Genomic DNA, 26,850 nt, shown 5'->3' on the forward strand with positions numbered 1-26,850 from the left:
TTGAAGTTTTGCTTTGGAAACAAAGCCTCAAAACTGGAGAATCAGTGGGTCAAAATGGAAACTGGTATGTTGCAGGCTTTACATGTAGCTAAAAGAGCAAAAGCAGTGTTTTCAGGGAGCTTATTCAAGGAAGGAGGATGTACACGCATAAGAGGAAATCAGAGGGATGTACCTTTATAATACTTAACGCCCCGTTCATACTTGTTTTTCTTAAGATCAAGCGGTCTGCAGTTGTAACCGCACAGATTTGTATGGGACAACTCATGGGCACGGTGCCTGTCGTCAGCTGGAAGAAGTTGCTTTGGCATCAGTAGCAGCTATCTTTATCATTAGATGAGCTCTTACTAAAATCACATACAAGTTAAAATGTCTATACAGTATTCTACAATTGTGCCTTGTCTCTGTTTCCCTTTGCGTCTCATAGATCCGTGGTTCAGATGGAGACATTTGAAGACTCCCAAAGATCACCACGCCCGGACTTCTGAGAAGCCCTGAAGCGTAGTCATTGCAGGATGAGATCTGGAGTGTGTCAAAGAGCTGTGGCGTCTCATGGGTTTTTGTAGCCGGATGACTTCTTTCCACTGACCATGTAGAATGGTGGAAGTCTGCCTATACAGGTTGATGGATCACAAAGCCCGGGTGGCCCTGAGGGTCCCTTTAGACCTGCAGCTCCTGGGACACCAGGACTTCCTGTCTCACCACGTTCTCCATTTTTGCCATCCTTGCCAATACCAGCAGCTCCTGGGGCACCTGAGGAGTTATAAAATATGTGAAATATTTAAGATTCAGTGTATGAATATATAGCTTTCATGGTTCAGGCACCATTGTAACTGTCACCATTGTTCTGTGGTTAGAAATCGATCATTCTTCTGACTCGATCTTATAGTGACTTGATTCAACAAAGTGAGGTTAAGCAGGGTTCAGTTCACAATGTTCTGAAGGTTTAATGAAACAACACAAGACTATATAGAAATGGTCAGTTCATTCCTATGATATGGGAATAGAGGGATAAGGATGGACACCAGCTTGAGAGATTGTGAAACAATAGGAATTATAAAGAGTCTTTAATTCTTTAAGAAATGTATTAAATTAAAATCTCCAAGATTATTACTATTAATAACATAGAAAGATGGCCTTCCCAAATAAATCAAGGATCCGAGAGGTTTATGTTATGATCATCGGTTTGATTGATTTCAGCTACATTCCTTAAAAATTCTGTTTTTCCATCATTTTGAAGTGCTCTAAATACTACATCACCCATGCGCCATGGCCACGGTTGCCATGGGGAGGTAGAGAATTCAAAACACTGGCTTTTGGAGTTGCAGTTGGGTACAAAAGATGACACCATGATTGTGCAACAATTCAAACTTTAGCTTCCATCCACATTAAGTGGTGCACAAAACAGAATTTTAAGCCCTGTTATTGGATGTTTCTTGCACACATGAATCTTGCGAGTCATAGTTTCTTTTTACCCCTTCGTTGTTGTATGTATGTTAGTTAGTTAGTTAGTTAGTTAGTAAGTTAGCTAGCTTTGACTGTTTGATTCAAATCCAAATGTTGAATGTTGTAAAGGGACACACATCTTAAATGACTTTAAGACATTTGGTGTTGCTTAAGTACCAGTTTAAATGCTTTGATACACTATGTGGCTTCGTAAAAACCGGCTCATATGTGGTCCGATGAACGGTGGACCATGGAAGTTAAAGGTACCCTAGTAACACGCTGTTTTTTTGTTGCTTGTCTCTTGCATGCACCTTAAGCATGTGTACACACATTTCGGAGCTAGACCTCAATGATATATGTTTTGATGAGCATATCACTTAATATAAATGAAAATACAGCGGTCTCCTAGCAAAGTCCACCCTAAAATGTCAAGGAAAGCCATGGGAAACACCCATTCAGAGGCTTGACGCCTTGCTGACATATTTCCACAAATATGTCCTTAATCTCTGTCTTCCTCTTTTGAAAATCATTCTCAACAGCGATGTGTTCTTATAGTAACTAGAATGTAGCCTCACCTGGTGACCCTGGTGCACCTGGGCTTCCTTTGATTCCTACACCATCCTCTCCCTTGTCTCCCTTGTCTCCCTTCTCCCCAGCATCACCTGCAGAACAGAAGAGCAGATAGAGGACACACAAATTAATGCTGAGATTAAATGGAGAGGCATACAGTTTTCACAGTTATAGGGATGTAATTAGGGAACCTAATGACTCTACGCTGATTCAGCTGTGCTTAGTGGATCATTGATTGTATAATTCTAGGCATGGGTGAATCCCTTCCATCTGCGAGCGATCTGCATAACTTCTTTCATTGCATATTGAGGCAGTGTGAAGACAAAGTCATACATCCACTGTATGAGGTCTGGATGCTCTCCAGGAACAACAAAAAAAAGAAAAAATCCATCACAGCAGCATAGCTTATCTAGCACAGTGCTGGTGAAACATCCAGCATTTGCAAACCACTTGGGACTTTCCTGAAGATTTGGTTATCTTAGGACTTGTTGGAGTTCTGTATTGAGCAGTGGAGAAATAATTTTCAAAGGCTCACTGACCTTTCTTGCCTGGTGCACCTGGAAGTCCAAAGAAGCCTGGGTGGCCTTTGGCGCCTGCCATTCCCGGAGCTCCGGCTGCTCCTGGCACTCCAGCTGCTCCAGGAGGTCCTTGAGGTCCTGTCGGCCCAGGAGTACCAGGGGCACCGATGGCTGCTGGCCTCTTCATAAACTCTTTCATAAACTCTGCTAATTGTTCTATAAAGACAAAGAACAAATCAACTTAAAACAGGAAGTAGACAAGATTTATTTTATCATGGGTTAAATATAAAATTTAAATTTAATTTAAATGAAGCTGCACCTTCAACAACGGCTGAGCACATTTCCCGAAGCTTCTCATCGTTCACTTTTGGGCCCTGTGAATGAATGCATAAACATTAACACTCCAAAGTGACTGCTGGTCGTTGCAGCCAAGATCATTGATTTGTAGCTACAATTTTAGTCAATGTAGATATCCAACCCATTCTCATCCCAATTTGTGACATAAGGACGCTTTGTCAAGACCCCTTTTAAACTGATCCATCCCCCATCCTGACCTCCTCGCTACACTGACATTATTGCTCTTTCCTCTGGAGCACTTGTTCTGAACGTCCAATATTTTTGCAAATGTGTACTGTTGAAAGCCTGGGTTTGTTTCACAGACCCTCAAAGCTATCTTTTGCGTCAGTATAAAAGGCTGAGACCCATAAAAAAGCAGCGGTAATTCAAGAACGGACAGATTTTGAGCTTTAATTACACTTTAAGTAGATTCACCGTGTTCACTAGCTTTGTTTAGCATTTTAGTATGCTAACATTTGCCCAAGTATAGCTGAGGCTGATGGGAATGTTTTACATTTTGCAGGTATCATGGTCAAAATGTATGAGACAAATTATAGTTTTGACCTGATGACAGCCACGTTGATCAGCCGTTCATGAATTCTTTGCGTTTAGCTCTTTGAGGTCACCACTAATAGAAAATGTGGTGCTGCTGCTGCTGCTGCTGCTGCGGATACTGTGTAACATACTGTATTTTGCTAATGGTATCACTTACTGGTAAACCTCTGGGGCCTGGTGATCCAGGAAGGCCTGGTTCTCCCTCCAGCCCTCGAGCTCCGATTGGACCAGCCAAACCCTCGTGTCCCGACTGGCCTGGTCTGCCCTCTTCTCCTGTAGCCCCTCGTTGGCCCTTCTCTCCACGCTTAAGATGAAAAGAATAAATTATTACCATCTCATTCTGACATTGGTTACACTACAAATCTATCCATTCATTTTTTTAACTGCTAATTCTTTTTTTTATGTGCAGGGTTCAACATTATTTCCCCCTGTTCACATGATTTTGTGAGAACTTCCTTCGCAACAGAAAGAGAAGTGTTTTCTCCAGTACAGACTGTTTACCTCTCCTTTGATTCCAGTAACACCAGGAGGGCCCTGGAAACACACACAGATTAGTTGACTTCTTTTAAATCCACTCATAGACACATTCTTCTATTCTTTTTTTTTTCTCTTCCAGTCATTACACAAGTTATCAAAAAAGTCGAAACTCTACCCATACCTGGTCTCCCTTGACTCCGGGATCTCCTGCCATACCTGTGTCCCCCTACATACAAAAGTAACGTGGTGAGTCTGTTACTGTTACTCGGATACAGATTTGAAACATATACATGGCTTTAAGTTCTTACCAGACTTCCTTTTGGTCCCATTGGTCCCATAGGCCCCTAGACAACACATGGAAATGTAATTTTATGTACTTCACAACACCTAAAGATTCTCATCATTATGGATGTTTGAAAGTAATATTGGTAAAATGTGATTCGTCTAACCTGATCACCTTTGTGTCCAGTATGACCCTTCAGTCCTGTGGCACCAGTGACACCTTTATCCCCCTTGTCACCCTGGAAATACATTTTACATATCTCTTCTATTAATTTATACATTTGATATTTTCTCTAATGTTTATCTTGTTTCTACCTTTTCTTAATTCTTATTGCGCATTGTTTTGTAAAGCACATTGACTTGAAATACTGTACATTTTCTCTGTAAATAGTTATTATGGTTTAATCATTAAAGTATCAGTATATGGAAACTTTTAACAATAATGCCTCACCTGGATGCCTGCGGGACCTGCAGGCCCCACTGGCCCTTGTTTTCCTGTGTCACCCTGAAATTGAATATAGATGCAGTTAACACAAGAACTACAGATTACATATCTACTTAGTAAAATCGATGTACATGAAACCTCTATAAAGAGTGCAACTAAACTCCATTAAACACCCCAATCAATGAACTTAAAACCTCTTTGACCTACACACAACTGAAAAGTAAATGTAAACTCACAGTTGCTCCTTTGTTTCCTGGTTTGCCATCCTCTCCATCGTCTCCAGTCTCACCCTATTGGAAACAGATATTGGGTTTGAAAATATAACTTGCAGCATAAGTATCAAAACCATCTGATGGATATAATGAGAGTGACAGGACGCGTGATGGGAGAATCTCACAGGCTTTCCAGGAAGTCCAACTGGCCCGATTGGTCCGTCAGCTCCAGTATCACCCTAAATCAACAACAGGAATTGTTTTCAAATGTCTATCAGTTCAGTCTGCTTGCAGTGAGTGAGTTATCTTAAAGGTTATTGCTGCTCCAAAACATTTTGGATGCACTCATTATATAGGGGATAATTATAATTACCTTTCCACCAGGGGGTCCAGCTACTCCCTGCTTTCCTGGCAGCCCCTAGGAACAGCAACACATCATATGAGAAAGAACGTTTGATGTAGGGCTGCCCCGAAATAATCGACCAAGCACTGTTCGACCAAAAACTCATTAGCGGACCAAAATTTCATTAGTCCATGGGTCACAGGAAAAAAACAAACATTTGGAGCTGTGTCTTGTCAAAATTAAGTGATAATCTATGTGACTGGCGGCTGGCCGAAAAGGCTGGAGGGCTTTTAATTTGAAGGGCCACATACAAGAAGTCGTGACACTCACTCACTGTCTATTTTTTTTTTAAGACCTCAATATCGCGGTTAGACAGTTAATAATTAATAGCAAATAATTTCGGGAAAGACATCTAAAATATGGGATCACTTTGAAATGAACAAGGATGACCCCAAGAAGGTCACATGCAAAGTTTGCAAGAAAAACTCCACGACGAGCATGACGTACCACCTAACATGTAAATAACGTTAGCCTAGCTTCCTGCCCCGTTTTTTAAATTAGTGGCTCTGAGTGGTCTTTACTTACTGCTACATTTATGCCATATCAGAGGTATCATAAGTATGGTTGTCCGACTTGTAAATAGCATCCACTTCCAAGTTGTATTCATGACTGGGGAACTAAGATGTAGGAGCTCCATTATTTCCAACCTGGCCCTTACTTATGCCACAACCAACTCTATAATCATGCAACCATCTTGATGACTTGAAAGCGAGGAAGTCCATAATATTGGAATCTTTCTCATCTGTACCACTCATCCTATACGATGTTTTAGACACTGCGATGCTAACAGAATGCTAACATGCATAATAATAATGTTATCTGCTAATGCTATCTTCACTATTTTAGTTTAGCACTGAGATATTACATTAAAATCACTCAAGGCAACCTTCTGGTAGAACTAGAGGAGTTAGGAGATCATTATAGCGATTAGGATTCATGAATGTGCTTGTGTCTAGATGGTAAACCTAAAATTGGGAAACTCACCAATACTCTTATGAGACTTGTTTACTGAACACCTACAATAACCTTTACCTCTGGAGGTCAGTGCCAAACCTCAACCAACTAACCTTAACCATTCAACATCAGTGCCTAACCTCAACCATCATGCAAGCCTTTGCAAATCCTTGGTTACAATCTAGACAAGACCCATGAATGTCTGTATACAATTCCAGGGAGATTCCTTTGATAGTTTCTGGGAAATTTCAGTCTTGACCAAATTGGTGGACCAACTAACAGACCAACATTGCCACCCCTAAAGCTAGCATGGTTAAAAGCTATGCCATTACACAACTCATGTGTAATGGTTAATGACCATTTCTTTTAAGGAAATATGGGCTACAAAAACAGAGAATATGTGTTTATACTCTCAGATGCACAATACATACTGTTCTTTTTGTGCAGTTCCTCGACTCAGATTTATCATCCAAGCAATGTCTGTAGCCCCACACACACTCACAGGCAAAGGTAAATGTGCTGCTGAAATTAGATTGTCCTTCCCGTTGGTTGTTTGACTTTAATGTTTTATTGATCTGACATGCTCTGTGGCTTCAGAAAGTTTCCCTTACTTTGACTTAAAAAAACAACTATTTAGTCCCAAGTATTACCCATAACTGCAAAATATAACAGACATTTATTTTTATATAGAAACAAAATGAATGAAAATTAAGTTGGACTTACTGGAATACCCACAATCCCCCTGACACCAACAGCTCCAGCAGTACCAGCCTCTCCCTGTTGAGTAGAAGTGAATGCATATGAATATAATAATGAATAGAGATAGAACAATGTATATTTATCCATATATGTTAAGTTTGTCACTGCTGATATAATGTTGCACATGCCTGACAGAAGATTATGAAGCATCTTATGTTCAAACATTTGGCTGCATTTATATGCATTAAGTGAGTTTCAGATATAGTGATGGTCTAAACGTTGTATCACAGGCTTAACACCATAACAGTAACACAATCTTGGGGGTGAATCAACATGTGGATACTTTTGGGAAAAAAATAGGACCTCTTGGCATCACCTTTTAAGCCACTAGGTACCCCTTTAGCATACATTTTCATAATGCAGGGTAGTCCAATATTGTGGTATCTATGTGAAACTTGTGTATGTTTGATCCATCCATCCACCCCGACCTCCCCTATATATGAACTTTCAAGCTCTTTATACTGTCATCTGACTTCCACCTTTGATCTTGTCAGAAATGCTACGACTGCTAGAGGCAACGCTGCATGTGCAAATCCGACACTAGAAGGGTACCTGGAGCAACAAAATATTGCTGTTGAAAATGAGAAGTCACCTTTGCTCCATCAACTCCAGGAAGTCCATCCAAGCCATCTTTACCAGACTCTCCCTGAAATGTCACACAAAAGTTAGAACCCAGTCACACTGTAAAAAACAATGTGCTAAAGACTGAATGAGTTCATCCAATTCCATCAGTGTACTTACAACTTCTCCTTTTTCCCCTGCGGGACCCTGCTCTCCTTGAGGTCCCACAGCTCCCTAATCCAAGTCAAGTTTTTTGTTAATAAAACATTCTTTCATTTAATATTTTCCAATGTAATCCAGAAGTTGAATTGTAGAACTCACTTCGTCTCCCTTCTCTCCCTCCAAACCCTGACGTCCACGAATACCCTCCACACCCTGAGAGAAGAGATCAGAGGCACATCTGAGGGTTAGTTTTCAGTTACATCAATAGACTGTAAAAGAGATGGATGTAGCTACCATTGACTTCACTCATTGGTTTGGGGACTACCGTTTTGAAGCTTCAGGTTTAGTATTTTGGATGTCGCCATCTTGGTTTTTCCAAAGGGGAAGTAACCATAGGTGGAAGGTAGCGCTGAGCTTTAAGCTCCAGTCATTTCGATGACACTGTGCTAAGCTAAATTATTGGCAAAAAGGGCGACTGAGGATTTTCAACCTGAAATCTAGAGTTTCTCCCAAGTTACCGGCTGATGTTAGCTAGCTTTGTTAGCAAGGTGTAACTGAATGCTGAGGTGAACAAAATCCTACAAATAACTTTGATGAAGTGAAAACACACTGTGAGATGGTCAATGTCCTGAGACACTGACAACACCCAAAAACAAGTTCACCGTTATTTTAATGTAGCTTTCACCATGCCACGTATATGTGTCCCTAAACCTCTACCCTGCCACTAGCACAGCAACCTGTCAATTACAAGGTAGCCAAGCCTTAAAGCATACCCTACTTTACTGTCTATTTTATAAAATGGGTCCATCATATACAAAGTGAACATCATGCTGTATTGTAGAATACTAATAAGACTTGAAACTTGCAATTGAGACCATTAACTCATTAGGGAAATGTTTACTGAGGTAATACATCAACTAAGAAGTAGGGCCATTTCCTTATTGACTTCTATATAATCAGATTTCTTTTACAATCAGTGGAGTTTCCCCCTGCTGGACTTTAGAGAGAATGCAGGTCTAAAGCACTTCGGCATTGGCTTGACTTTTTGGAACCGGAAGCTATGTCCATCTATTTTATACTGTCCATAGTTACATCGAATCCTAGTGTTCTTAAAGTAAATGCAATGAGCAGGCAACACAGAGCTGATCAAACTTAGACTGCTTACAGGAGCTCCAGGTGGGCCGGTTGGTCCTGGGACACCATTGAAACCAGGAGAACCCTGTGAACAAAAAGACTCACATGTTTATATCAATATCATATGCCAGCACATTAGATTTTTTATAAGCAGCCCTTAGTAGAAAAATGTAATAAAATTTTGGTTTAACCTACTCTGTCTCCCTTTTCTCCCAAGGTTCCAGGGAATCCAATTGGACCTCTTTGACCCTAAATTGACAAAACAGCATTTTCAAATATATATATTACCTCTTTTCATTGACTCAAATACAGTTCTGTAATAACAGACTGTGACTGAGGAATAGGTTTCCTTACATCATCTCCCATGCGACCTGGTGGCCCCTGAGGACCATGCTCTCCAGCTTCTCCCTATGGAAACAAGAGCAAATTAATTAAATTGCGACACCAGAGATAATCCTATTATGCTATTTATAGGCTGTAATCAAATCATGTTTGTTCAAATTATTCTTGGTATCAATATATTTCCATGCATATGACTTGTTACTGGAATTCACAGTTGGTACAGAGGAACTTGTTGTTGAGTAATAAAAGTTGTTAGCCAGTTATTTCTATATTTTCCACATACCTTCTCTCCATTTATTCCATCTTTTCCAGGCTCCCCAGGCAAACCTGTGTGCCCCTGAAGGCAAAAAATAATTGTACTCACAATGTTGCACAACTTATTAACAAAAATAAATATGAACTTACTGCCATGGCTTATGGTTCCTTTATATACATGTTTCCATTCTTCTCATAATATATAACTAGACAAACCCTGCCACACGTTTATGAAGATAACGGGGCTGGGTATTGTTTTAAAAATACCTATACCAATAGAGTACTTCATTTAAAATAATCCTTCTGCATTTTGTACATTTATTTTTATTGGACGCCACAGCCAAACTTTCACACCTTTTGGTTGCATCTCACTATGCTGAACTGCCAACTCCATCAAATATGCAGCGCTTGACTTCACTGCACCACAGACTTTATGAGTTGTAGCTGCTGCGGTAGAGGGCCAATCACATGTCACATTAAATCATAGAATGCTTGTTGTGACTGGCTGTTAGCAAAGCCATACGAATCTTCCCCCTATAGGGTAATTACTTTGAGTCGAACAACAAACAATAAACAGCAACTATTGTAAGTTACTTACGAAGTATAAACTCCGTCAAACAAATGTAAATGGAACAGAGGAGGTTGTAACCAGAGACGTTCTGGTTTTGGTTAACGAGGGGCGGTACTTGGTTTTGGTTCATTTTTAGTGAGATATAGGCAATGCAGTAACAGAATCTTATGTCATATTTGATCAGCACTGCTTCGTTGAACTGTTTGATTTCAGTTTCACAAGCCTGGTTGTTTAAGATGGACAGACTTTATTTGCATAAGGTTGACATTGAGTTACTGTATGTTTATGCAAATTCAGATATGGTGAATGGTCCGTCAACTCGCCTGGCCATATTCATCATGTAACGGATCTTCTGTTCTTCATAGAAAACTCAAAACTAAATACAGCTAAAAACTGTGTTATGTAGTCCAAAAAATATTGTGTTTCGATGACATTGAAATTCATCACCTTCATCCCTGGAAGCCCAGCCATTCCCTGTGGTCCAGCGGGGCAGGCAGCAGGACACTGTGAATGAGAGATGGAACAGTCAGTTACTCAACATACATGGCTGCATCAGAGCCACTTAACTTCAATGACTCCATTTTGAACAGACATCCACTGTCACCAATTGCATTGCCATGCATCCAGGAAACATTTGGCAGTGTGAAAGACAGTAAAACACTCACAGGTTCCCCACTTCCCTCAAGGCCGGCACCAGGCGGCCCCTAAAACACAGCAGAGTGACATCTAAAACAGGGTTTAGATGTCCACATACATCCACCAGCAGAAATTCCCAAAGAGGTAATGTGAAAAGTGCCTCGTGCAATGTCACCACATGTATAATTAGTAGTGCCCATACAGAGATGATGAATTAGTATGGGGTTTCACCAGTTCAGCAGATGGACAATATATAGTATGTGGCTTATATTGAGCATTATTTAAAAGGCATGAAGATACTGACCATTTAGTTTTCTCAACTTTGGCATGATCAGTTGTATACAGTATCATTTTAGATTTGACCAGAACTACATGGTCTAGGTATATGAAGGGCCTCTGGAGTGAAATTTTTAAATTAACGTTACAAATAACATGTCTGGTTACAGTGTACTTGTTATTTTTGGCATGAAAAGTGTCCTATTCAAACAGCCATCAGGTAATATCACCACACAGTAGCTGTAATGGTAAAAATCAGTTTCTTCATATATACTCTCAAATATTAAAGCTCTAATATGCCTAAATTAAGACAAATCAAATACAGTACAATACACATTGTAGTATGTGTATTGTATGAAATGTATAACTATTATGGATTAGTAGATGTAAACAAAACATGGGTTGGATCTAGTTCTTACCACAGGCCCTGGTGGACCAGGAAGACCAGGAGGCCCTGGGGTGCCAGATTTGCCTCTGGGTCCAGGTTGGCCCTGCAAGTACAGAAATACTGTATGATAACATTTGATATTTAACACAATGGGAGTGTGTGTTTACAGCTATTTTCAATGGCAGAAGAAGTATTCAGATCCTTTGGTAAAAGTAGTTATACAACAATGTCAAAATACTCTATTACAAGTAGTATCACATGTAAAAGCACAAAACTAAGTAGACTAATGCTGCTTTTCCACTGCATGGTACAGCTCAACTTGACTCAACTCAACTCAACTCGACTCATTCTCTTTTGGTTTTCCATTAACAAAAGTAGTATCTGTTACTATGAACCATCAATAGCTACCATCAATAGTGACCACAATGTTGTTATTCACTCCAACCAGATTTTAAAAAATGCCAGCCCACAAAACTACAATATACATTACAGTTTGCAATTGGCAAAATGCAGACGTTCCTTTGTTTGTTCCGATGAGGACTCAGTGAGTGTCACGTTAATTGTCATGGCAGTTTCACAAGGCATTGGTATGCAACAAGCTGCAAATCCTACCTACACTCACTCAGCTACCAGTCTACCTCCGTACTTGAACATGTGACTTTCTGGTTCTGGAACCAAGTCCCCTAGGACTAAGCTACCGCAGTCTGCTTGCAGACCTGTACTACAACTCTAACATACATGTAGTGGAATAAAGATAAAGATATTTTTCATTGGTAAATATCAGCATGTGCATGTGTTTTTTTTGTCTTACTTCAGGCCCGATGTTTCCTTCATCTCCTGGGATTCCGGGTTTCCCTGGTGGTCCCTGTCAGAGACAGACACTTACCAGTTAATACAGCAGCACAAAGCCACGTATGAGCATTTCAACAATGTTTCAGAAAAAAACAGAAGATGTGGCCAACACATACAGCAGGTCCTTCAGTTGCTGGGCCCTGTGAAAGGAGAGACAGAAGAGATTGGTAATGGTAGTTTCTTTACAGTCACGTACAGTGTCATTCACATGCATGTTGTTTAATAAGTTATTTTCCACTTACAGAAGGACCTGGGGGTCCAGGAAAGCCAGGAAGTCCCTGCAGTCAGGAGGTAAAAAATACATTGACTTTGTTTTTAAAAAAAATCGATTTCTTATAACTGAAAGATTTTACGGTTCTATACATGTTTACTCACTCTCTCCCCTACAGTCCCTCTGGGACCCATTGGGCCAGGAGAACCCTGCAGACAACAAACACACAATCACACACAGACAGTACTTCCAGCTTTATTAAGAGTGTGTGTCAGTGGATGAGGTGATATTTCCTACACTAGCTCCTGGAAGGCCAGACAGGCCTCTCTGTCCAGGAAGACCGATCTCCCCCTGCTCCCCTTTGCTGCCCTAGGAAAAAGACACAACCGGAATAACACAGCTTTATCTTCTTCCTGCATCACTGCACTGCGTTGCTAAGATACACAGAGGCACTGACAGTCAACATTTAATCACTCACAGGTGGACAGCTCTCGTTGTTTCTTAGATCAACAAAAACCTGGGTTTGTGCTAGGCGATGCAAGTAACAAGTGGGTCGGACGGGAACAGAGCAAAGATAAACTGCAGACCTCCACTTAACCCACAGGTTCAATCAGTAAAATGTTTCAGCGCCAATACATTTTGTGTCATCTGTTAGAAGAATGACCTTCAAGAAAACTAAGATGGTGTTAATTGAATTATGGAGTACATTGGTTGTCCTTGAGGCAAAGTAAGGCAGTACAAGGGGATAGATCCCAGTTATATTTATTTTCATTTGAAAGAAAACAATTGTTACACTGCATATAACGTCTTTAGACTTAAAAAAAACTGGTTCCTTGGGATACCCTGCATAGATGGAAGTCCCACTAGACGCAAACAAATCACTCAAAACCAATTATTACAGCTACAAAGTAGCCTTTTGTAGCTTGCACATAGTATGACTCTCATTACTTTTCTCGACAAGACCCGCCCTGCATAGCAGCTGAGTGGTTAGGCAGATGGTTGAGGATAGGCATTGACCTTGAGTAGTTAGGATCAGAATAGCCAATTTGGTCAGGAGATAGAAGCTGCACTCGAGCAAATCCTAGCGCTTGAATGCTACACAGGGCATTGAAAAGAAAAGCAATGGGATTCCCGTAGTTTGAAAATGGGATTCATTAAGGGTTTATTTCTTCGGTGAAGTCTAAAAGGGTATTTTGACATGGGGCTTTATGGGGATTGACTTGCTTCTTGAGCCAACCTCAAGTTGACATTAAAGCAGTTTTTGGCACTTCAGCCTTGGCTTAACTTGACCCCAGAGGCTGCTGCTTTATCCACAGCCTGCAAAGTATTTAGTCAGTGCATCATGTTGGCATTTCATACTTACAGGAGAGCCTGGACTGCCAGTAGAACCTGGAAGACCCTGGAGAGACACATAAAACAACATAGCTAATGAAAACAAAGACATGTTAACAGAAATGTTTCAGCTAATTAAGGACTTTGGGGATTTGTAGAAAGAAAAAGAATTATCAAAGAGGAAAAACTTACATCTCTTCCATCTCTGCCATTTTCTCCTGCAGGCCCTCGTGGCCCCTCTGGGCCAGGGAGTCCTGGGGGTCCTTGGACTGATCTGTCAGGCTGAGAGTAGAGACAAGCAGTCAGCTAATGACAGTGTAATGACTGAATAAAAACTCTGAATATAGCTTTAACTAGTGATATATAAAAATTAAAAAAAAGATAAAACTTGCACCTTCAGGGATTGGACTCCTCAATACTTCTTCCAGAATAGTGAAATATTTTACATTACACCAAATGAAATTGAATATGCTTTTAAAACAATAAATCAGAAAATTGGACAAATACTTGTACTTGGACTAAGGGGGTTTAATTTGGCATTTATATGTTAATTCAACAATCTTAAAGTGCATGCATCTTTTTAAAGCCTGCAGGTTGTTTCTAATTTCAAATATAAATATACAGTACATATATCTGTGCCCTAAAACAGCAAAGAAGCGAAACAACCACCATAAATTAGATTTAGAACAAAGCAATGAGGCAATGAGGCAATGAGGCAATTAGGCAACCGAAGCACTGAAGTAGATTATTGGCTTTAAATCACAATGCAAAATGAAAGTAGAGTAGATAAATAAATACCTCAGCATTGGCATACATCTGAAGAAGCAAGAGAAATCAGATAAAGGTAGAGTTAGTGAAAGTAGTCACACCACCCTCACCAAAAGTGTCAGCAGAAGCCTGTTCACGATCATAGTAGTGAGTATATCATGCTGTCATTTGAATATACAGCCCGTAGTACCAACACTTCCCATATATAGAACCACTTCACAGCAGGAATGTTAGCCTGAAATCTAATAGAGAGCACCAGGCCAGGAAATATTTCTGTTTAAAGTGGGAAGGAATATTTGCATCTTGATACAAGTGATTGGATCAAACACTCTAGATAATTCTAATTCATTGCACTGCAGACTTTAAACAGAATGAGATGTGAGGCAGCAGCATGGCATTTTCATTATAGACTACAAGTACTTCTCTCAGGCAGAAATCTCATTCACTGTGATAAAGCCTCACTGAAATGAAAGATATTATTTAGTCGTGAATGCCATAAACCTAATACAGCCTAACACACTGTGTTTGTGTGAGTGTGTGTGTGTTCATATCAGGATAGTATTGCTCTTTCCAACTAGTTACTTCAAATTGCATTTAAATCTTACCACTATCAAGTACATTCATTGATTTCCAGTTAGTTTACACCGTTGAATGTTCACCCCCTTAATTTACACAGTCACATTATCTGTGCAAGATTTTGCGTGTTCGTTTGGAATATGGCACCATATTAAGTACATCTGGGTGATTGCTTTGAATGAAGGATTTTGGCTGTCTTTTATCATCCATATTTGTTTACCTTCATTGGCACTGCTTAGCTATTTATTTGCTTTTTCATTTATTAATCTGCATTCATATGCATATATCTGTATATAGAGGCGTCGTCTCTTAACTCCATTCTCACATCTCAAGATGCTAATCGGACCCTGCTAACTGAAAAGGTTTGCAGGGTCAAAAGGTTTGAAAACCGGAAATACAGAAATATTGACTGTTGCCCCAAGAGACCGAATCGTCATTAGCCTGATAGCCAATGGGTTCCAAAATGAATTAATTAGCTGAGGCGTTAACTGTCCAGTGGTCAAATTAGGCTAAAATATGCTTGAACACACATTGAGAATACCATGTCTGACTTTTAACTCTTAACCATAAAGCTAAAGAGATCAGAAACCCTATGAAAATGCAACAAAAAAAATAAGAAGAAAAGATTAAGCTAACTTATGCATGTTGCTTATATTACTAGCTCAAAACATGAATGCTAAGGTAAACGATCTTCATTAGCTAGTTGATAAATTACCTTCTAAATTTGAGATAGTCTATACAATAGGAGCCTGCTGACCCATCATATCAAATACAGTAACAAAAAGGAATGAATTAATTACATAAGGGTAGTTTCATCTTAGAGTACTCTGTTTGGTGTTGCTAGCTTTCTGCACATTCCTCAGCAACAAGGGTGGAGAAAACCACTTTTAATGATGTTTAACAGCAGGTGGCAGGTGTTCTATTGCATTCCTGTCAGCTGATAATCAAGTAGCAGCAGCTAGTATGCCTCAATTAACAAAGTTATTTCAGGCAGGGAAACATACGAAACCTGTTAAAGCATTTTCTATTATACTGCATTACGTGTCATCAAGACTTTAAATTAATTATCCCAATTTGTGTGTGTGCAAAGTAAGCACAATAACTATTCAAGACCATGTTGTTGTTGTTGTTGTTGTTGGGCTTCATGTTGTTTTCATGTTGCAGGAGCTGCCAACACAACAGTTATTGTATTCTGTGCTGACTTTAGATTAAATGGTTACAACAAACATCTTGCACTATGCAGAGTATGCAGGTTGGTTTTCTGATCTCACACTTTTAATTGATCAAACTTCCTCCTTGTTATTAAAGTTTGCCAGATAACTAGCGTTTGTGCTTTGGCTCCATGCACTGAGGTTTAACACAGCCAATGAGATCACGTCTGCCTGCTCCTGAACAGCTCTGCCTCCAAGAAATGTGTGGAGAGTCTGCTGTTTTCCAACTTGCAAATTATTCTGGATTACTTGCAACCTCTGGATGTACTAGAGGAAACTGTTTGGCAGTTTATGTGTTTCACTTTTGCAACTCCATCTCAGCATTTTTACCTTTGTTTTCCCTTCAGCATGCTCGAAGCCCTATCAACCTGAATTAAACCACAAACCACAGCAGATGCTGAGCAGATCCAAGTCCTTGTTACTGTACCTCGGTGGCAGGCAGCTCGTTGCAGCTCTCTCTCTGGGCCCTCTTTGGATCACAGTGAATCAACATCCACTGGAGTTCAAACTGAAAAGAGATGTTAATGTTACTGGGTTAATGTGATGCTGATGAAGAATGTTGTTCATTGTGGTGCAGTTATTTCTTTGTAGTTTCTATGGGTTGTTGAGCTTCACCAATGCAGATTTCTCCAAGGATCAAGTTTTTTTTGTTTTTTTCCACAGGAACCCAACTGAGCAACTGTGTTGTTATATCAGAGCTCTGAACACACAAACCTGATTGTTTCTTCACAGAGGGCGCCAATTCACTGATAGAGCCTGTAAGTAGAGTCAGTGAGCTTTTTTTAAATGCAGCATGCAATTCTTCAGCCTCACTTACCACTACAGAAGCATCAGGATCAGTATCCAGCCTGCCGATGAGAGTGTCTCCCTCTGTGTTGATGGGACCTTTACCCTTGATGGGTCTTTGATCCACAGGCTGGCAATCCACGTACAGAGTGACCTGGTCGCGCTCCACGCCAATCATCACTTTGTGCCACTTGGTGTTGAAGAGCACAGAGAGGCCGGGGAAGGTGACGGTCTGCAGGTAGCCATCAGCGCCCATCAGGAAGTACTCTAGAGCCTGCTGGTCGCCATTTAGCCTCAGTCCGGCTTGTTTGTTGCCATCTTCGTCCACTACTTGCCAGACGTTCCACACCTTGTTCACTGTGTTCTTGATCATGCGGAAGGTCACCATGAAGGAGTACTCGTCAGGGAAGCCGCGAGGAAAGTTCAGCCTTAGAGGGAAATTGAGTACAAGGGTTAAAAATCCGCTGAGGTGTCGGGGTAGATTGGAGCTTTAATTGGATGACACTCAAAGGAATTCTCAAAATATCTTTTATGTCAACATTAATTCATGATCACAAATAAAGACCACTCAGCAAAATGCAAGATGTGGATAAAAATAAGTGTAAGGCCTCGCCATCATTGTCTGTGCAAGTCATATATGAATAAAAAAAGGCCACACGCTTCAAATAAACAAGGCTATTATATCAAAAATGAAAACTCTGAATGAGTCTGCCTCAGTGCATAAATCACGGCTTCAGTTACAACATCCAGTCCTAGTTAGCATCTGCAGTCTGGTGCTTTCTTTGTTTTTAACAAGCCAGATTCTCAGTAGGTGGTGTGTTCATAGATGGGCGCTGCAGCCGGACTTTTACCATCTTGTAAATGATCAAGGTGAGGCAATAAAAAAAAGAGTTTCCTGTAAACCAATAAAACAAATGAAGACCAATCTCTAGCGTTGCCTGAAGCGAGAAAGTCCAAAGTATGTGCTCCTTTTGTCCTGCAGAAAAAAAGGGAGGGAGTACAGCATAAAGCCTGCTGGCAGGAACGGACTTCAAAGAACAATCTGTGCCACAGGACTTGTGGGGGAAATAAACATGTATTTACATTCAGTGTGACAAGCCAGAGTGGCGTAGGTGCAGGGTGCCAGCGGGTTGCATAACGGTTTTAAAGAAAAGCTTGCCTGCAGGAAAGGATTAGTCAAAACAGACTGGAGCAAACACAGTGGGAAACGCCAGGAGACATTTTTGGTCAGGCCCACTCCAATAATTTTACACATGAAGTTCAGTTTACTCATCATAAGGACTACTCAGTTTGTCTCTCAGGGAGCTTTTAGACAAATATTTAGTATGTGTTATAAACCAGTGGTGTAAAATTTGAAAAACATGGACATTTGCCTGGCACTGATGGTCTAATGAAAGATGCTTTAAAATCAAGCACTTTACACACTTTATTAAGGACAGTCAGCAATAGTGTTGTGCACTTTACCAAGTTTGTATGTGCAATTGCCACTTTATATTATATTTTATAACTGTCATTTTCAAGTTTTGCTGTTGTTTTGTTATGCCTTATTTTATTCTGTTATATTTTTGCTTGTTTTGATGTCTCTCACTTACTCTCTTCTCTTTCTACCTCCCAATGGGACAAGGGATGCAAATTAGCCGCCTGGCTACAATCCAACACATATGTACATATACAGTAAATGTTCATTAATATGTTCTGTGCCATTTTTTAAAATAAACAAATTAATACAAAAACAAAATGCATTTGAGATGCATTATGGGAGATGCACAGTCCATTATTTTAAGAGCTTGACTAGAGGCTAAAAGTTGCTTGCTTTAATATATGTTTTCATTGTCAATCAACCTGTTGCTCAATTAATCAAATAATTGTTTTGTCTATAACATGTAAAAAAATACCCATAACTGTTTCCCATAACCCAAGGTGGCGTCTTCCAATTGTTTGTTTTGTCCAACCAACAGTCCAGCATGCAAAATCGTTCAATTTATAGCAAAGTAAAACAGATAATCAGTAAATACTCACATTTAAAAAGCTGTAACGGGAATACCATTTTGTCACAATAAAAGATGAGGGGCATTTACTAGAAAAGGAAGGTCTAACATTAACATACAATTGCTAATATTATGATATATGTGGGATTAATTCTTGACTGATAGTCAGCGTATTTGACTCAGCTGCTTTGTTTTCGATCATTCTTTTGAAGATCAGATTCTTGTAGGTCACCCAAATTTAAGGAAATGACTCCAGTATCCCTTTACAAGATTATTAATGCTTGTCAAAATGACTGTCCATTTTCTGTTTAGACTAGTGGATTGTTTGACTTATTGTTTCAAAACAACACATTTATTACAAATATACTTATTTTAAGAACATGGGTGTCTCACTAGGGGCCCGCATCTTATTTTTGCCCCAGGGTCCCCAAGTGGGATAATCCGGCCATGTTACTACAACTAACCTTTAATTAAACACAAGGGAAAACCTTAACAGGAAGCCAGTGTTTTCTTTGTCCATTCCATAACTTCAAAGGCTGATGTAAGAGAAGATAAATCATTACCAAAAAGTCATGTCAAATTATGTCTCTTCACTTTACATTTCCCGTAGATACAAAGCGTTCCCCCACATATACACAAAAATGCCTCCGCTGTGCCTTTGTGTCTATGAGACGCCAAATAGGTTCAGACACGTTTTTCTCTACCAATTATATGCTGTTTGCCATGCAGTAACATCTGTGGCGGACCTGTAATAAGGCAACACCTGCATTAGGAGGACCACTGCTGCCTTAACATATTTGTGTGTTTTTGTCGGTTTTCCTTTAAACCATCTTTACTGTACTTACATGGTTGGAATTTGGAAGTTGGCCTCCTTGTCGAGGCGGTAGGCCACCTGGAGGGTAGTGGAGCCATCCACCTTCCTAACACCTTTCAGAGGGATCACATCCAGCTGGAACTGGGTGATCAAATCAAAACCTACAAAGAATAATGTATTAAACAAAGTATATGTTTAGTGTGTCATTTTTAATCCCTTTTGTTTTAAATACAGTAAGTAGAAGCAGCTACAGCCGACATAAAAGCAACATTAGCAGTGTTACTCATAGCATTAGGCTACTATGTTGTGCTGATTTAACGTTTATAGTTGATGACTGGACTCAGTGGGTGAATGTTTTTATCTTCATGAATAATGAATTATGGGTTATGAAGATGCTATTTTCTAGTCACTTTGTGACCACAACATAGAGTAAGGAGCTTTGATCATTGAGATCATATGGAATTGACTAAGCATTGATTAAACAAATTATTATGTCTCAATAAAGCAGTAAATAAAGTTTTCTTGCAACTAGGGTTAGGGAACAATGCTAAGAGCCTACAGCCATGCTAGCAACAGTGTTTGTGTTGCAATCAAGGCAATGTTATGACTATTTAAAAGTTGCAAGAAATGTATGATGAAGCTTACGATGAGACCTCAAAATGAGGAAACAAAATGACTGATGAATCATGTAAAATAAACCAAACTACAGCGCAGCATGAGTGCAGATGTGTTTGAAACAGGGCTGCGGTGAGCAATTACAATCTTGCTGAGTTCAGATTGTTGACTCAAATTGCGTAAAACTCTAGTGGAACATTTTATTTGCCTCATTTAAAATCTAGAGGTGTTTTGAGGGGCATTAGGCGGCCCACCCTGTTCAACTAGTTAAACTCACTATCTTCCTTTGGGTAGTCTATTTTCTCTTCTAGGGATTTTCAAGGCTTAGGCTTGTGGTTTTACAACTGCTTCCACCGCTGCTTTGACTTTTGTTCGAATTGGGTCATTTCTCAGTCTGTAGGCTTGGGGAGTACCGGGATAGGTGGAGCAACATTAGGTTAATAAGATACACAGTAAAGGTGACTGTACACTGCTAAAGTTAGGGGGGCAAAGACGCCATACTACTGATACTTTTGGTAAAAATGGAAATTATTAACAGGAGAACAATTTTAAATAAAAAAAAACCATTATACTAACATGAACATTCTCACACACATTTCATTGTTGGTCATTATAGTTTTTCATATAAAACAATAGACTGAGCAGAGAGTGCGGTGTCTTAAAGAATACACAAGTGTGTATTGAGTGTTCTGATACATTTTTTTTACAACATAGGACCTGTAAATAAAAGTAATCTTATTGATAATCCTTTTCTTTAGTCTTTATTTGCATATTTGGTATTGATGCTATTCAAAAGTAATGGTAATTAATCAAGTAACATTACCTTAATATTGTATTTTGCCAGGTCATTAGTCATTGTTTTGGAACAATTATAAAACAAAAACAGCCCAATAGTTCATTACCTGGAAGGTCATCTTGGCCACTTCTCATTGGTGGGCAGACGGTATCGCCATCCAATCGGTTGAGGTCTAGTTCTGATCAGACAAAACAAAAATTATTAATCTTGTTACCCTTTGCTCATTTCACCAAATGCAATTTAGATTACCAAACGATTCAATTCAGTTGGAGACAAATACAAGGGGAAAGCAAGGTATTTAATGCCAGAGGGGATTAACATCACAGTGCACTGTGTGCATTTTTAATGTGAGTTTCTCTCACAACTGCACTTACAAATTCACACATTGACACCAATCAGCATAGTGTCTGAGATTTATAATGCAGACGGCTCAGAAACCCATTGTGATCCAAATATGTCCTCAGAGCTGGAAACACATTGGTGATAAATATGGCAGCTAGTGTCGCATAACTGTGGCCAAAGCCGTACATCAACGGGAACATTTTAGAATGGCAGGTTCCTTCACATTAATGTGTATGATTTATCAAGATGGAAATCTCCTTTGGTGAAAACTGCAACCTACAATAAATCCCACTGAGCTTTCTTCATTACTGTTATCTCAGAGGTTCCAAAAAATGCATACTTTTATGTTGTTTTTTTTGTGAATTTACAAAAGAAATTGCTGCTAATATAAATTATGAGTGAATTCAGAAAAACGGATGGAGCTGAATGTACATGGTACACATTTCACAAATCCCAAGACATGATTATTTTTTAATAACCCAATTTCATACAGTGGAAATCAATAAATCAGAATACAGTGGATCAATTCCTTGGATATGTCAGAAGAGGGAGCTATCCTTGAGGTGCTACACTGCTGTCATGAGGCAGTAAAGCCTTTCAAAAAAAGTACATGAAACCAGGATGGTGACAGATAGAGGTCCTCACTCAGTCAGTAACCTGAGTCAGCTCATTTACAGTGAGCAGCGTGTACACTACACATCTGGAAGCCGTTTCCAGATCCCACATAACTGCTGAGAAATGAGATAAAGTGGTGAGACGGTATTTATAATCCCATATTTACTACCACTAAACACTTATCTGACTGCATGGGGGCCTCAAGTTGTTAAAGTTACTGCTTGCCACGGCATTACACTCAGAAAGCCACTCATTAGTGCAATGAGCGGGAGATGAACCACAATTAAGATGTCACATGCAGTTGCATGTGTGCGCTGTAATAATGAGGTGAGTTTCAAAAAGCAGTACACCTACTGTATCTGGCACTCACTGCGTGTTATTGTTAGATGTCCCCGAACAACAGCAGAGCATGGTCTTGTTGTGATTATCAGTGGGGACATTTAATCTGATTTAATCCTACAACACAGACCAGCACAGTGCGTCTGCTATTTCTGGCCTTTGCTTTGTGAGTTCTGATAAAGGGAATGACCTAGCAACAGTCAACATTAACCTGAGCTCCCTTTGTCTGTGTTTACAGGACAAACAGTTTCACAGTAATGGTGGCGTCCATGCAATATACGGTACACTGGTTTGTGTGATTGTGCATTGCACTGTGGGTGACTTACGTCCAAGTGCTGGAGCGAGGAGGAGGGACAACACAGCAATACAGACAGGGGAGCATGTCGACATTAATAGATGCCACGGTTGCTTTCTGTTCAGGAATGATGGAGAAAAACAGTATTCAGTCATGCATTTTAATTCTCTTTGACAGTTTCTTTGTGTCTGGATCAATAAAACACCAAAGGGATGACATGAAGTGCTTATCCTGAGCGCATAAAAAAAAGTTTACTTCAATTTGCACTCTAGCTGTGCCTGTTTCTTGCTGTTCTGCTGTAGTAACTACCATAACCTGTAAGTCATATTCACATTGATTTAGCTATCACTATAGTCACTGTTACATTTTGGTTGCTTGCATCCCTGGAAGTGTGTCTGTCTGTCTGTCTTTGTCTCTCTCCGTCCATCTGTCTGTCTTTTCTCTCTTTCTCTCTTCTTTTCTTCCTCCCCAACCGGTGCAGACAGATGTCCGTCCTCCATAGAGCTGGGTCTGTCTGACGTTCCTACCTGTTATAGGAAAGGTTTTCGTTGCCACCGTACTCTACGGGGGAATTGTTGGGTCTTTGTAAATCATAAATAAGTCATAGAGTGTGGTCTATACCTACTTTTGTTAAGATTTTGCACTGTAAGTAAAATGAAATGAATTTAATTGAATTGAATTGGTACATTTTGTCCACCCTTTCACTAGCATTATCACACTCTCCTTCAGCTTTTTTTGGGAGTTATGACAGCTTTCCACTGCAACCCCAAATCCCCCATCAACATGACTGATAGTGATAGTGAGGGCACTTTTCCAAAGGCAAAGGTTGCAATTCATCAATCTGATGTATGACGAAGGGGTGGTGTTACTAAGGGCGTAACCCATCTCCACTGTGAGAACTCTCTTGCAGATGTGTGTGTGTTTGCTTGAGGAGTATGTTCATGTGTGCCAGTGTGAGTGCACTGTCAGAGAAATGACTAATGGCAAAGTCAGCAAGGTCTTTTCAGAGAAGGCGTTGGGCTCTAACATTTTGCCCTTGATGATAAAGTTGCGTCTTCAGAGCCCCAGTGGGATTGGCTGTCTGCCTTCCATGCCCAACCAGTCTAGACAGGTGCAGCTACTAGACTCACTGATGAAATGTGACAGGAGGGAAGCTTTCAATGTTCAACTCTTCACATTCATGAACTCATAGTTATTTAGGAATAGTTTGACATTTTTGAAAATTTCTGTCTATTAATTTCCCAGGAGACACAAGTTTCATTCTTGACTGGTCCATAGTATTAGGCCAGTTTTCATCATGCTTTTTAGATTAGTTTAATGCAAGTTTAGACTAATTCAATTTCTATGACTTATTTTCAGCCTTAAAAGTTAGCCACGGAACCTCATGCTAAAGGCCTTTGCACATCAAGTTTGTAGTATTCTCCAAAATTGCTGCACACAAAAAAAGCTAAAAAAACAAATGACCTCACGCTGTGCCAATCACGTTAACACACTGACTCTGAATCTTTTTTCCGTCGTTAAAGTTTTAGGAACAGGTTCAAGTTTCTGTTTTATTTACATATGTTAAAAGCCTTTGACCAGTCAGAGTCGTGGTAAATGCAAAATGTCATAATTTAAAATGGCATCTGATCCACAAACACATGTTTTCAGCACAAAGCACTTTAAGACAAACTAACAAAGTAAGGAATACAGATATGAGGAATTTAAAGGTAGACTGTGGCAGGTGTCTGCAGAACAGCTTGGAGGGATGGTAGGTACTGATCTCAAAAGAAAGGATGTATGAAAGACATAGTGATTATGCTCTAGGCAGTTAAACAATAGCTTCTTGCTAATGTCATTGATTCATTAGCCCCGTTTGGGACTAGTGATATCTATTGCACCAAAATTAAGTCAGTTGCTAGTAGGCTTTGACTTTTGAAAGGGAACTTTGATGATTTTCAACCAGCTTTGTCACTGCGTGTGGATTAAGATAATAAAGAGTTTATATCACTGTTTTATTTTACTATTATTAAATATATTAGTTTGATCTAAGCCTATATTCAGAGTTTATCTTTGTGAAAGCAGCAGCTGGAATAGTTTCGTATTTTACAGACATACGATAAGAGAGTGGTAACAATGCAAGAAAGCTTTGAGCTTATTTCCCAGTATGTTACACCAGCCTGTTCTCATTCTCAGGGCGTCAAATATGGATGCTTTGTCATTAGCCCTTGGTGTCTGATACTGACGCACAAGGCACCTTGAGTGTCAAACAAACACAGGACTTTCACCCAGGAGACCGGGGTCCTGTGTGTCCTGAGTGCCACTTTAATTAAAGTTGCAAAAGTACTTATGTTAACCCTACCCACAATCTTTTTGACAGGTAACTGAGGCATGAAATACTGTACTACAGTATTTTTTCCTCTAGGATCTCCTCACATCACTGTGCCACAATAAGCTTCTCACTTGTCATACTATTTTGTCACACTTGTAACGATTTGTACAGCAGTTGAAAAGCAAAGAGTGGAAAGACAAATATGGAATCAGAATCAACAAAAGCTGCGCTTGTTCCTTTGGTATAAAACGAAACAGTTCTTTTCAGGTGATCTATCCTCACATTAAGGCTAATACAGCAACAACCCTGCAAAAACATTAGCTGTTTGAAGTGTTTTGTGTAGTTGGGAAAGAGATCCTCGGGGGAAAGTTTTCACTAACATGAAAGCCGTGTGCAGGTTGAAGATTTAAAGAGTTGACAGCTGTCTCAATATAGCCTTTAAGCTGCACACAAATCTTCTTATATTTTGACTTGCCACTGACATGATATGCTGTTAGAAATGCATCCATATCACATTTGCTGTAATTATAAATGTGTGTAATCTGCATCCTGCAAGATTAAAGATCCTGTTCAAGATTTGCGGTCTCACACAGAGAGACATCTAAGTGCTGCCAGAGCTCAAAAGTGAAGAACAAACCTTGCAAATCCCTAAAATATTTTCCAGGAAATATCCCGACATGAATTCAATGAGTCAAGTCAATCAGGTAGTGACATGTCATCTAATTTAATTCCTGACATTCATCAACGTTTGATGGGTCTTTCCCTTTGCTGCCACCCATGTTGTGATGTACCTTATGTGCTTCCAGAATGCTGAGAGTGAGCCATCACTCCTGGCATGATTTCTGCACTCTCATTTGTCTTAATTACCCAAAAATGGATTGTTCTTGTGCATGAAGCAATCAATGTGCGGACTAAGACTTTTAACAATAGATGTGAGAAAATGTCTTTGCAGATGCTGATGCAGTTGGCAGTTGGCTGAAATATACAGTCATTCATTCAACAAACAAAATCGAAACACTGAAGGGCTAAAGACTTTGTTGAAATATTATGTGTGGGCCAGATTAAAAAGGCAAATGGCCATCTTATTTAATCTGTACCAAACTACACATTTTAATGGCACCCCGTTAACACAGGGAAAATTAAGATGTTTCCTACTCAAAATAGGTTATAAGTGAAACCCTTATTAGTCTTCATTATTACTGAAATTACACCCAAAGTTAAAAAAAAAAAGTTGCTGGTCAAGAACCCTGACCAGAATTCAAAATTAGATATTTACCTCTTCAAACCAGAGCTGGAGAAGGCCATGTTTCACTCCCCTCCTTGACGGGATACAGTCAGACACAGCAACGAGGATCAGAGGTGAGCTGTAGGAGCAGAAGGAGCCACGGACATGAAATTCCCCCCTGAAGTCAGTCCTACCTGCGCATGTTGAACACTGACACAGAGAAGTGGCGCAGGGGATGCTCAAGCATTTTCTGAGGACACATAAAAATTTGTTCAATGGGTTCCCATTGGCCAGGAGTTCTTCAGGAGGTGGTGGCTACATTTTATTACCGACACTTAAAAAGATGCAGAAGCCCATGGGTCTCTGTGTGTAACCTCCCTTCTGCTTCTTTTCTTCATGGTACCTCCTAATGACACGTATGCCTGTATGTAATCCTCTTAATAATTATCGTCAGGATAAAGAAGCAGCCAGCGAGTGATGAAATGTGGATTTCAT

At 39.8% G+C, this 26,850-nt stretch overlaps 1 protein-coding gene across 1 annotated transcript; it reads right to left on the bottom strand.

Moving 5' to 3' along the window:
- Nucleotides 1-38: 38 nt before the first annotated feature.
- On the bottom strand, nucleotides 39-26,546 carry col9a1c (collagen, type IX, alpha 1c). Its single transcript, XM_083925142.1, has 38 exons — nucleotides 26,407-26,546; nucleotides 22,851-22,936; nucleotides 21,335-21,406; nucleotides 19,849-19,978; nucleotides 17,047-17,443; nucleotides 16,657-16,737; nucleotides 14,473-14,490; nucleotides 13,867-13,956; nucleotides 13,706-13,741; nucleotides 12,640-12,711; nucleotides 12,507-12,551; nucleotides 12,374-12,409; nucleotides 12,248-12,271; nucleotides 12,091-12,144; nucleotides 11,311-11,382; nucleotides 10,645-10,683; nucleotides 10,427-10,483; nucleotides 9,437-9,490; nucleotides 9,166-9,219; nucleotides 9,007-9,060; nucleotides 8,843-8,896; nucleotides 7,837-7,890; nucleotides 7,696-7,749; nucleotides 7,547-7,600; nucleotides 6,919-6,972; nucleotides 5,212-5,256; nucleotides 5,024-5,077; nucleotides 4,863-4,916; nucleotides 4,633-4,686; nucleotides 4,349-4,420; nucleotides 4,208-4,243; nucleotides 4,081-4,125; nucleotides 3,924-3,956; nucleotides 3,580-3,726; nucleotides 2,851-2,905; nucleotides 2,553-2,747; nucleotides 2,019-2,105; nucleotides 39-750 (listed from the first exon to the last, which is right to left on the bottom strand). The coding sequence occupies exons 1-38, from the start codon at nucleotides 26,433-26,435 to the stop codon at nucleotides 548-550; spliced, it is 2,850 nt and encodes a 949-aa protein (XP_083781268.1). The 5' UTR covers nucleotides 26,436-26,546; the 3' UTR covers nucleotides 39-547.
- Nucleotides 26,547-26,850: the final 304 nt, after the last annotated feature.

This window comes from Echiichthys vipera (genome assembly GCF_963691815.1).
Source record: "Echiichthys vipera genome assembly, chromosome: 13".
NCBI lineage: Eukaryota > Metazoa > Chordata > Actinopteri > Perciformes > Trachinidae > Echiichthys > Echiichthys vipera.